At 41.3% G+C, this 12,423-nt stretch overlaps 1 protein-coding gene across 6 annotated transcripts; it reads right to left on the reverse strand.

Annotated features, from left to right (window-relative positions):
• Positions 1–298: 298 nt before the first annotated feature.
• Positions 299–12,423, reverse strand: LOC139416119 (uncharacterized). 6 transcript variants are annotated; one of them, XR_011635061.1, is made up of 13 exons: positions 12,016–12,224; positions 8,879–8,989; positions 8,653–8,736; positions 8,181–8,291; positions 7,960–8,034; positions 7,420–7,440; positions 4,096–4,140; positions 3,791–3,832; positions 3,202–3,303; positions 3,066–3,090; positions 2,858–2,928; positions 904–1,253; positions 299–734 (listed from the first exon to the last, which is right to left on the reverse strand). XR_011635061.1 is itself a non-coding variant. In XM_071164420.1 (12 exons), the coding sequence occupies exons 1-12, from the start codon at positions 12,077–12,079 to the stop codon at positions 1,240–1,242; spliced, it is 765 nt and encodes a 254-aa protein (XP_071020521.1). In that variant the 5' UTR covers positions 12,080–12,321; the 3' UTR covers positions 299–1,239. The 6 variants fall into 6 exon arrangements, 3 of the variants coding, with proteins under 3 accessions (XP_071020521.1, XP_071020523.1, XP_071020522.1); XR_011635062.1 differs by having other exon boundaries at positions 645–837; positions 1,002–1,253; positions 12,016–12,383; XR_011635063.1 differs by lacking the exon at positions 7,420–7,440 and having other exon boundaries at positions 299–837; positions 1,002–1,253; positions 12,016–12,423.

Raw genomic sequence — 12,423 nt, forward strand, 5'->3', positions numbered from 1 at the left:
TAATTCTAACTAAAGGAAAAAACAATAGATGGCTTGAACTAATTGACTTGACTTTTCTCTAGTTACTTCCTTATCCTCAGAGCTGGAGATCGCCCAGCATGCTCTGCTCCACATAACCTGTGGGCGGAGCTACAGCTCTCCAATACTGAATATCTTATTCTCGATAGCCTTTCCTATGGTTGTGTTATATAATTCAGCACATTAAAGATACCGTGTGTAGCCAGGTAAAATCAACATCCAAAATCAACATAAACTTTCGTGAGCATGTACAGGTGCAAAACAACAAATATTCAACCAATGCCGATCAGTCAAATAACGTTCTTCTTTATTTGAGAAATTCAAATTTTCTTTGACCAGTGGGAAGTCTTATTGTTTGCTCTAATATACACAATAACTGGTTGAAAAGCAGGAAACATACCGGCAAAATAGCTAATCTTTACAATCCTGGCATTTACACTGAAAGCTAAATAATTTATTACAACAGATTTGAAGCATACAAACACTTAATAATGTGTACTGGTCACTAACTGGTTTGAATCAAGGAATTGTGTGCTGAATTCAGGTTCAGTGCATTTGGATTTCATACATGTTTGTGTGATATAAAATCAAAACCAGTATCTTAAATACAGGGATGAGACAAACAATCCTCTTGCACCCAGACAATGAGCTTTTGGGTTCATTTATTCACATTAATTCAAAATCTAGCATTGTTTTCCTGAATGAAATGTCTGGATCTTGATTAAATTGAGATCACAGTTCCTCCTTGGCTAAATTACCATCAAATTAAGAATACAAAAAACAGTGAAGTACATATTTTAAAAAATGATATACAGTATCCTAGTGAATATTTTTTAACAGACACATGTTCAGTTAAGAGTCCCATATCCTACAATACTCCAATACTCTTGATTAAATTGAGATCACAGTTCCTCCTTGGCTAAATTACCATCAAATTAAGAATACAAAAAACAGTGAAGTACATATTTTTTTTAATGATATACAGTATCCTAGTGAATATTTTTTAACAGACACATGTTCAGTTAAGAGTCCCATATCCTACAATACTCCACACCAATCTTCTTTCCACACTATACAGTATAAGAATGTGCCCACTTAGCTTTCGGGATTCTTATATGCCATATTTGATTGTCCAGCATTTTTAGATAGTTGAAGGTCTTGACCATTTTTCGGGTTGTGAGAGCTATTGGTCATATACTGTCAAATGGGACGCCCTCCCTTTTATCTTGCAGCAGCTGAAAGGGAGAGTTCAAAATTAACAAACTGGTTATGTATTATAAAACCCCAACCCAGGATCATACAGTATTTGAGAGGTGTGGTTGTATAAATGAGACTGCTCTTTTAACATCCCTCCCATTACAACAGGAATTTCAGTAGCCAAACGTTGTCGAACGTTGCACATAGAAATGCCATGAATAGAGCTGCCGTGATTCCTTATTCCTTGTTCTACATAGCATATTTCTATCTGAATGTTACATAACGTTGCCTCCTGTTGAAATCACCCCTGGTGTGTTTACTTTGTGGTTACTCAATAGAACAGTAGAGGTCAGTATTGTATTATTGTCCAGATATCTGAGTTTGGGCTGTGTCGGCTGAAAGTGGGACAATGGCCCGAGACCAAGGGGTTAATTGCACTGTGTTGCACAAATGACAGTAGCCCACATGGTCATTTGATAGATGTCTTTATCCAAAGTGATTTAGTCAAAGAATCCTCTTATCCATTTTATTTCATTATAAATCTCTCAGAGACTGCAACATCCAAATCTCCCAAACAGCTTTAAAACAACTTGATGTAATAAAGTGTAGGCTTATTGTGACAATAGCAGTCAGTTATCCAAAACCCTAACTAAACACTTTCTCTCTCAGCAGAATTCCTGACCGCTGACACCATTTCCCCCTTCAGCTACCAGCCAACAGCTCAAGGCTCTTATTACACTCCATTTGCACACACTGTATATAGATTTTTCTACTGTGTTATTGACTGAACTTTTGTTTATCCCATGTGTAACTCTGTGTTGTCGTTTTTTGTTGCATTGCTTTGCTTTATCTTGGCCAGGTCGCAGTTGTAAATGAGAACTTGTTCTCAACTGGCCTACCTGGCTAAATAAAGGTGAAATACAATTAAAATATATAAAAACAGTGAAAAGAGAGGAAGGTGGAGATTGCTATGCCCAATTCCCATTTGGAGGGTAGACCTACAGATGTAGAATCTTAATTTGATCACACAATTGCAGAAGAACTTTACACACAGGGTCTGACCGGCAAACATTGACATTTGCTGACCCAGGGAGCCACACAATAGGGGCTGTCCAAAATAATATGTGTTTGTGTGAGGAAGTCTGTATCTTTCATCCCCTGCTGGTCTTTCAAGGGAGGGGCGAAAAATCACAGGAAACACTTTCCCCTGCTCTCACCAGCCCAGGCACTTTACTGAACATGCACAATGTAATATTAAAAGCTCCCAGCTTGCCGGGAATAATTGCATGTCCTCGCCAGATAAAACAAAGATGTAATGTAAAGGGATGGGGGAAAGGACAGAGAACTTGGAAAAGTTAAGTAGAAGACTACTGGTATGCGTGTTTCTCTTGAACTTTGATCATTTGATTGAAGCTTTCCTCCTTGTCTTCCAATTACTTGAAGGGTAGGAGTCATGGGAACTGCTTAGACTAATTGCTTGGTAGAATCTTTTCACACTACTGAGCCGAGCCAAACTGCACTGGTCTGGTTAAGCATCCACCATAGTTGCAGGAACTGTGCTGAAGAGGACCACTGTGCTGAAGAAGACCATAACAGCAATTGACAATGCTAACTTGCTAGTAAGTAAACAGTTTAAACGTACCACCTGAGGACTTCACCCCGAGAAGCATGACACCATCTTTGGTGCTGTCCGACCTGCTCTGGAAAGAAGCACTGCAAAGAGGAGAGAGCAGAGCATATTGGGAGTAAAATATTGTATTTTTCTTTAAAAGATGATGGTATATTTGAACTGTTCAAATGGGGTACGGTCTAAATTGTATCTTCATCTACAGTCCAAAGACTATACTTACTTTTCTGTTCCATTATCAATTGCCTCTGTTGAGGGGGGAAAAAAAGTGTGTGACACTGTCAATAGACTTCTGTGTATGTAGACATAGTGCTGTGCAGAGTCACATCTAATTGAGTAATTAAGTAATTAAGTAATACCTGTGTGATCGTGGACCTTCATGCTTTTAAATTTGAAAAAGACGATGACAGCAGCCACCACAACTCCCAGGACTGGCAAAAGAATCCACAGCATATTCTTATCTGGAGACAAAGAGGAAGCACACCTTTCTTTAGTGTGGCAGACAAAACGGTTGTTTTTCACATACTATGAGAAGTTGGATTAGTACAATTGTTCCAACAATGTATCATGTAGCCAATTTATGATGAGTTGTAATTGAACATGGCCTGACTAATGACTTTGTACCACACACACACACACACACTAACAACCCAGTCAAATGTGAAGTGTGTGCACCCTCTGGTGGGTGTGTTATTGGTAGAACATAGATCAGGAATAGGCAACCCTGGTCGTGGAGTGCCACAGGCACTTCATGTTTTTGATTTAACCGACCTGGAAGACCAGGTGTTTTGAATTTAGGCAATCATTGAACTGATCAATTAGCCCAGTTGGTCAGGTGTGGTGTTTCGGTGGAACAAAATCTGCAGTACCTGCAGCACTCTAGGAACAGGGTTGCCTACCCCTGACATAGATGTAGAGGTAAAGGGGTCCATAAAGTTGCTACATTACTTGATTTAGGAGTTTCTGGTTCTTCATCTCCAGCCCGGTGACCTGAGTAGAGAAATAACACACTGTAAAACTCAATATACTCTGTAGAGTGATTTATGCAGTAAATTCTATGATAACTTCTATGAACTTTCAATAACCACGAGAAGGAGATGCTAGTTCCATAATTTGGAACTTGTCATTTGGATAATGTGTCTATTTAAAATGTTATGTTTGTTTTGCTGACCGTGTGTGTTTTTTTCAGTGCGAGGTAAATTTGTGTCAGTGTGAGTTCATTTCTTTACAGATGATGGTAGCAGAGGACCTACTGGTATCTTGACCCGCATTCCTATTGTTCTTGTCTCCTTCCTGACCTGGAAACATTGTAATTTTTATCATTATACCATCCTGTTCATTTTCAGGTAGTGGACAAATAAGTGCATTGAGGGTAGGGTTGCAAAGCTACTGGTCATTTACCAAAGTCACCAGAATATTCAGTAATTTGGGTAATTCATTTTTGACAATCTATGGTAACTTTGATGATTTATACTTATCTTTCATAAATTGTATTGATATATAGTATTCATTCTTACAAATGAAAATAATGCCGTTGTTGGTTAGATGCTTTTTTCCATTAAATAGGCATTATTCTCTTGAAACATATAGACTAGAAATTCATGGAAAATATGGACACAGGTCTAATAATGAATACTATATATATATATATATATATACAGTACCAGTCAACAGTTTGGACACACCTACTCATTAAATGGTTTTAATATTTTTTTTACTATGTTCTCCATTGTAGAATAATAGTGAAAACATCCACACTATGAAATAATACATATGGAATCATGTAGTAACCAAAAAAGTGTTTAACAAGTCAAAATATATTTTATTTGTTAGATTCTTCAAAGTAACCACCCTTTGCCTTGATGACAGCTTTTCTTGATTTAGCACCTGTGTTTTATTAGTTTCTTTATGAAAATATTTAGTGAACACCATGACAGTAGCTAAAGCAAGGGGCTATAGCAGCACACAAGTAGACATCAAATGCATGCTGGGCAGGGCATGCCCTGAGCTCATTAAGTTAGCACTACTGGAGCGAAATTGGAGTGGGCGAGAAGGCCGACGCTCCAGCCTTTGGGAATCTCGCCAATAATGAATACTATATATATATATATATATATAGAGAGAGAGAGAGATCAGGGAAGAGAGCAGGGAAGAGAGAGAGAGCAGGTAAGAGAGAGAGAGGGAGAGAGAGAGCAGGGAAGAGAGAGAGAGAGAGCAGGGAAGAGAGAGAGAGAGAGAGAGAGAGAGAGAGACAGCAGGGAAGAGAGAGAGAGACAGCAGGGAAGAGAGAGGGAGAGAGAGACATCAGGGAAGAGAGAGAGAGAGAGAGAGAGAGAGAGCAGGGAAGAGAGAGAGAGAGAGACAGCAGGGAAGAGAGAGGGAGAGAGAGACAGCAGGGAAGAGAGAGAGAGAGAGAGGGAGAGAGAGAGAGAGACAGCAGGGAAGAGAGAGGGGGAGAGAGAGAGAGGGAGAGAGAGACAGCAGGGAAGAGAGAGGGAGAGAGAGAGATACAGCAGGGAGAGAGAGAGAGGGAGACAGCAGGGAAGAGAGAGAGAGAGACAGCAGGGAAGAGAGAGAGAGAGACAGCAGGGAAGAGAGAGAGAGAGACAGCAGGGAAGAGAGAGAGAGGGAGAGAGAGAGAGAGAGAGACAGCAGGGAAGAAGGGAAGAGAGAGAGAGAGAGAGAGAGAGAGAGAGAGAGAGAGAGAGAGAGAGAGAGAGAGATAGCAGGGAAGAGAAAGAGGGAGAGAGACAGGAGGGAAGACAGAGAGAGAGAGAGGGAGCTCAAGAGGGAGCTAGAGAGAGAGGGAGAGAGGGAGCTAGAGAGAGAGGGAGCTAGAGTGAGAGGGGGAGCTAGAGAGAGAGAGAGAGAGGGACCTAGAGAGAGAGAGAGAGAGAGGGAACTAGAGAGAGAGAGGGAGCTAGAGAGAGAGAGAGGGAGCTAGAGAGAGAGAGAGAGGGAGCTAGAGAGAAAGAGGGAGCTAGAGAGAGGGGGAGAGAGGGAGCTAGAGAGAGAGGGAGCTAGAGAGAGAGGGGGAGCTAGAGAGAGAGATAGAGAGGGAACTAGAGAGAGAGAGAGAAAGAGGGAACTAGAGAGAGAGAGAGGGAGCTAGAGAGAGAGAGAGGGAGCTAGAGAGAGAGAGGGGGGGAGCTAGAGAGAAAGAGGGAGCTAGAGAGAGGGAGGGAGCTAGAGAGAGGGAGGGAGCTAGAGAGAGAGAGAGAGGGAGCTAGAGATAGAGGGACAGAGGGAGCTAGAGAGAGAGAGAGAGAGAGCGAGAGAGGGAACTAGAGAGAGAGAGAGGGAGCTAGAGAGAGAGAGAGGGAGCTAGAGAGAAAGAGGGAGCTAGAGAGAGGGGGAGAGAGGGAGCTAGAGAGAGAGGGAGCTAGAGAGAGAGGGGGAGCTAGAGAGAGAGATAGAGAGGGAACTAGATAGAGAGAGAGAGGGAACTAGAGAGAGAGAGAGAGAGAGGGAGCTAGAGAGAGTGAGAGGGAGCTAGAGAGAGAGAGAGGGGGAGCTAGAGAGAAAGAGGGAGCTAGAGAGAGGGAGGGAGCTAGAGAGAGGGAGGGAGCTAGAGAGAGACAGAGAGAGGGAGCTAGAGAGAGAGGGAGAGAGGGAGCTAGAGAGAGAGAGAGGGAGCTAGAGAGAGAGAGAGAGAGGGAGCTAGAGAGACAGGGAGCTAGAGAGAGAGAGAGAGGGAGCTAGAGAGAGAGGGAGAGAGGGAGCTAGAGAGAGAGGGAGCTAGAGAGAGAGGGGGAGCTAGAGAGAGAGAGAGAGAGGGAACTAGAAAGAGAGAGAGAGAGGGAACTAGAGAGAGAGAGAGAGGGAGCTAGAGAGAGAGAGAGGGAGCTAGAGAGAGAGAGAGAGAGAGCTAGAGAGAAAGAGGGAGCTAGAGAGAGGGAGGGAGCTAGAGAGAGGGAGGGAGCTAGAGAGAGGGAGGGAGCTAGAGAGAGAGAGAGGGAGCTAGAGAGCGAGAGAGAGAGAGAAGGAGCTAGAGAGAGAGAGAGAGAGAGAGGGAGCTAGAGAAAGAGAGAGAGAGAGATACAGAGAGAGGGAGCTAGAGAGAGAGGGAGCTAGAAAGAGAGAGAGAGCATATGTTTCAAGACAAAATAGCCTAAAAAAAACATCTAACCAGCAATGGTATTATTTTCAATTAACTCTGCAACTGTCCCAACAACTGTCTTTTTTCACAACTGCCAACAGTTTGGCACCAAAACATTTACAAAAAGGACAACAAAAAAAAAATTGTGTAAAAAAATATATAAAGGATATTTCATGCCAAATCCCACATATTAAACACCAATGGTATTCATTAAGTTGATGGTTTATATTTAGGATAATGTTAATCTTATTTGATTATTTAAAATGTTTTAAGGGCACAGAGGGCCAGAGATAATTACAAACACCTATGATAATCTGAAGTACCCAAGAAGGGCCACTAGATGTCTTGTGATAAATTATATAAAATCCTTGAAAGTTACCCAAATTCTTGTAGTTTACCTGTAAACTTCCAAATTTGCAGTAATATACCCTCACTTTGCAACCCTAATTGAGGGACAGTGATAGTGCTTTAGACTTACCTGTAATTCCACCACCTGAAACTGAAGAAAACATTAATGGCAAACCATTGTTATTGGGTCATGAGGACAATTCCTAAACAAGGCAGGTATAACTCACTGTTCCTAGGCCGTCATTGAAAATAAGAATTTGTTCTTAACTGACTTGCCTAGTTAAATAAAGGTCAAATAAAAAATAAAAATACATCAAGTGTTTGAATTAAGAAATGAAGGCTATCCGAAATGATGTAATATCTACACAAGCTGGCTTTGTCATATTTATTTATTAGAATGATTATACTTAAGTCACTTCCATTGATTGTTAGCTAGCGGTGGCGAGAGTTCGCTGAAGTTTTTAGTGGTTGTTCAGAGAAAACCCAACCATGGATTACAGTCTTCCTGGCCCATATAGACCACTTCCAGGGTAAGGAACCATCTAACGTTGAGTTGTAAAAATCCTGAAATTCCCCTTCAAGTTACGGTCTTATCCAGTCCCAAGTTATTGGTTTAGTGGGTTATTTGATGGAACATAAGTGAATAAATCAGATTGACAGGAAACGGTACCTTTCTCTTCTGGTCTGGAGGTGGTCAAGGATCCCGGTGAAGGAAAACCATGTCTCTCTGTGGTTGTCTGAATAACTGAAGAATGACCATTTTAACTTTACTGTAATCAGTAGGCTATTTCTCGTTTACAGAGAAGAAGGTATCTTTAACTCAATGCTTTGCTTGCGATCATCTATCTTATCGCTGTTGTAATTTGAGAGAGGGTAGCAACCTCCTCTTACCTTGTGGGTGAGTCTTTGATGTAGCCTGAACTGTGGTCACATTTTGGAGTGGGTCACTCGTGGGAACAGTTGTTGTGGCCTGGGTCGTTGCCCCTCTGTCTGTTACCCATGCTAAGGGGGAAGAATGCACTCATTTAGAGCATTTCTAACATTTAAGATCTGGGGCAGTATGTATCAATCATCTTAGTAGGAGTGCTGATCTAGGATCAGGTCCGATCCTGTTCATGTAACCTTATTCATTGTGATCTAAAAGGCAAAGACTAATCCTAAATCAGCACTCTGAGATGCTTGATATATGGTCAGCCTCTGGTTATTATAATTTGGTTATTCCAACAGCCATGCATCTGTAGAGCTTATTTGACACATGAGCACATCTGACCTAGGGTGTAGGACCTCAGTCATAGAAACACAGTTCACAAAGCAGACTGTAGTCAGTGTTTTTTTTTTCAGATGGGCAATTGAAACGAAATACCATCATCCTTAGCATGTGGAGATGTGGACTGCACTGAGAGATGGGGTGGTGTTGCTGTTGGTTTGTCCGTGGCATTTACTGTTTCTGGAATGGAAAATCAGTCTTAAGAGCAGAGTTTCTCATTCTAAGGTTACAATGTCCTAAGGTTTTGACAGTTATTTGAACAAGAGATTAATAAAGCGTTTTGAATCGGAAACCATGTTTTGATATGTTTTCTTTTACTTACTGCGCGTGGTCTCAGCAGCGGTGGCAGCAGCATCGGTTAAACGGACAGATGTAATGGGAGTGTGGACAGATGTGATGGGAGGAGGAACACTTGTATTGGGTGTCTCAGTTGCTATGACGACAGATCAAAGATATTCTAACTCAGTAGTGTAAAATAAGATGCAAATCATCAAAAAGTAGCAGCAGTCGTCGGTGATGAGAGAATCTTAGACTTAAAAATGCAACCAGATAACTTTTTTTTTTTAAAGACTATCACTGTCTATGCGTCTGCCTATTGTTCATCTCTTGAAATATTACCTCAGAACCTCATAATATACCTACGTGGAACTTGGTCTAATGGCAGTCCATCAGGTTGCCCTGCTGCTGGTTCTGCTATTGGTGCTTCTGATCTTTTTTAACAATACTTAACTTCTGTGGCAACACCATAACCATACCGAACGACAAACAGGCAAAAAATTACTTCATGATTTAGTAAGTTGTTTACGTTTTCAAGGATGAATGTAATATATTGTTTGCTAATACTTCCTGTTAAGAGAACCTGTAATTGTACCACATTTAGCAATAAGCTTCAACGGCAGACTAATTCTCGGTAAAGTGCAGCTCTAAATCCTAAAGCAATCTAGAGGATGTGAGAGCACTCCAAAGAGCTGACATTATGACAGATCGAAAGTCACCATTTCTATCTTGGTCGCTAAAACATTTCCTCAGAGATACTGGTCCCTTTTAGATTCAAAGGTTAGACAATTGTGTTGTTCCTGTTTGGCATGGTTTGAAAGACCACTGTCTTTCTATTTATTTTAATTTTAAATAGACCGATTTTGACGATGCACCCCTGAGAAAGCCATCCCGTCTGTGACACTTTGAGGTGGATATCCTCTGCTTCAGGCCCAGACCTGTTAAAAGCTGCATCCTGTCCCAGACAGAGTATTGTTGTCCCCTGGCCCCTACTGGCTCGAACAGCCAAAGGGCCAGGAAGGGTTTCCTGTCTTCTCCACCGTCAGAGAGGAGCTTCAGCTCAACTGTCTTCGTGCCTGATGTTTCACACTGACTTTTGAGCACATAACCCAATACTTTGACCCCTGCTTTTGCCTCTTTTTCCTCTGCTATAGCTGCATTTTGTCTTGCACAGAGACCCCTCCTCGTCGGCTGTGGTGGCAGATTCACCCCTGCCCCCACCCTTTCATAATAAGTACTGTACCTTATGGCAACAGTAATAATCTATTTCCATGATACAGGCAAATGGAAAGTGCAATCACTAAGCCTACATGGTAGGCGAAATACACTTGCATTTCACCCTTTAACAATTTCGTTTTCTATATATTATGGTGGGACATATTTGCAAGGGAGAAAACTGCAATTTCTCTCGCCACTCTAGAGAGGCTTGCACTGCAGTGACCTTTGATTGGGTGTTTCTTGCAGATGTTAGATTCATACTGGAAGGAGATTTGCTGCCGATTGGACCATTTCACTTCGAAAGGGACTCAGGACAATAATCTCTCCCCCTGTGAGAGAAGGGGCAGTTTGGTTCCCACTGACTATCTGCAGTTCCAATCACCTCTCTGGGCAGCACATGGCAGTTAACGATCCTCTTGGATCCGTGCCCATGATCCAATCAAAACAAACAATCTGGAGACTTCCTCTTTTTTTTCCACCAGCCCAAGTAACCACTTTAATTTGTCTTGGGCCTGGACATGGTTTTATTCCTAGATGTTTTGTCTTTGTTATCCGTGTTGTCCGATGCATTACGTCCCTCGAATAGATCGCCAAAGATGGCTAAAGTTGATCATAAATCGACTTGAAATAAAGTCGACTTGAAATAAATCCTAGATGAAATAAAGTCGACTTGAAATAGATCCTAGATGAAATTAAGTACACTTGAAATAGATCCTAGATGAAATAAAGTCGACTTGAAATAGATCCTAGATTAAATAAAGTAGACTTGAAATAGATCCTAGATGAAATAAAGTAGACTTGAAATAGATCCTAGATGAAATAAAGTCGACTTGAAATAGATCCTAGATTAAATAAAGTAGACTTGAAATAGATCCTAGATTAAATAAAGTAGACTTGAAATAGATCCTAGATTAAATAAAGTCGACTTGAAATAGATCCTAGATGAAATAAAGTCGACTTGAAATAGATCCTAGATGAAATAAAGTAGACTTGAAATAGATCCTAGATGAAATAAAGTCGACTAGAAATAAAGGTGTAAAGTGAACACAAGGTGATGAACAGGGTTCCTCATACACACCGAATAAAGACTATTTTAGGTGTGCATTTTGTCTTTCAATAGACCTTTACTAAAATAGGAATAATTTAGGTCCTGCCAATAGCTTTGGTTGGTCTCGCTGTCAACATTCATGGCCATGTGTCCCTCTTGGGTGACTTGCACCACGGGGAGGTTTCAGAGTTATCCTGGCAACACTTGACGCAACTTAACACAAAGTGTTCAGAAATTGTATACTACTTTATAAATGTTAATTGCACCTTATCAAGGTTTGTGGCTGTACCTTCCTCCACATGAGGCTGACCAGGATAATATACATTATTTTGGGAACACTACACAAGATTCACATCAACGACAATAAAAATCAACGCTGCTCTTATCTCAGGCTAGGGCAAAGGAAAAAACCCACTTAGGCATCACAGGACATCCCTGGAGAAATGTTCAACAACTGCATTGTCGGAACTAGAAGCACAAGCATTTCGCTACACTCGCAATAACATCTGCTAACCATGTGTATGTGACAAATACAATTTGATTTGATTTGATTTGAACATGTGAGCCTGTCTGTTAGAACAACTCCCAGACATACTGTGTTTCATGTCATACTATAACATAATTCATGATCCAAATGTCGATATACAAGATTGTTTGTTGCAAACCAAGTCTGGTTAAGATGGTAAGTAAATACTACAGCCAATTAAAACAATGATCAAGACAAAATAACATAAAACACAATAAACTTCAACTACTGGTAAGTCATGTTGTCTATTTTTGAAGTATACATTTTTCCCGACTACAACTTTTTAAAACCATTACTGACTGAATAAAAAAAACATACGATCTCCTATCCAAGTATGTTTGTAGTAATTTTTTACTCCCAAAAGCAGATCTAAATATCCATGTAGGCTTACCTGTAGTGAGGAGCTTGAGCGGGGTTAGGAGGAGGATAAGAAGGGCAATCCTAAAGGTCTTCATGGTGGTTCTACTGAGCGCTCCCGTCCTGGGTCCTTTTTAGGGATCTGCGGAGCTGTGTGAGCCACTGCTATCAACCACTGGAAAAGTTGTTCACATTCTTGCCGATTGCTGCTTATTGGCACTTTCTTTGATACAAAAAAATGGGAGGAAGTAGACCAGCTTCCCTTGAGGTCAGAGGGTATGGGGAGGCTGTTTCGGCCAGTGGGAGAAGTCTTTCACGTGTCCCAGCTTGGACAGGAACTCGGCCCCTAAGGTGTGTTTGTACTTCAACGCCAACTCCTGTCACTTATTTTTTCCTGCCCGCAGGTTGCAGGCGTGGCGTGACCGGTGTGAAGGAATCTAGT

This window comes from Oncorhynchus clarkii, chromosome 9 (assembly GCF_045791955.1).
Source record: "Oncorhynchus clarkii lewisi isolate Uvic-CL-2024 chromosome 9, UVic_Ocla_1.0, whole genome shotgun sequence".
Classification (NCBI taxonomy): domain Eukaryota; kingdom Metazoa; phylum Chordata; class Actinopteri; order Salmoniformes; family Salmonidae; genus Oncorhynchus; species Oncorhynchus clarkii.

Excerpts from the sequence above, each read along its gene's own strand:
- LOC139416119 (XM_071164420.1), bottom strand. The coding sequence starts at position 12,079 with ATGAAGACCTTTAGGATTGCCCTTCTTATCCTCCTCCTAACCCCGCTC. Across the intron at positions 8,990-12,015 it reads GCTCAAGCTCCTCACTACAG|CAACTGAGACACCCAATACA; the intron begins GTAAGCCTACAT and ends CTGTCGTCATAG. Across the intron at positions 8,737-8,878 it reads CGCTGCTGAGACCACGCGCA|AAACAGTAAATGCCACGGAC; the intron begins GTAAGTAAAAGA and ends TTTCCATTCCAG.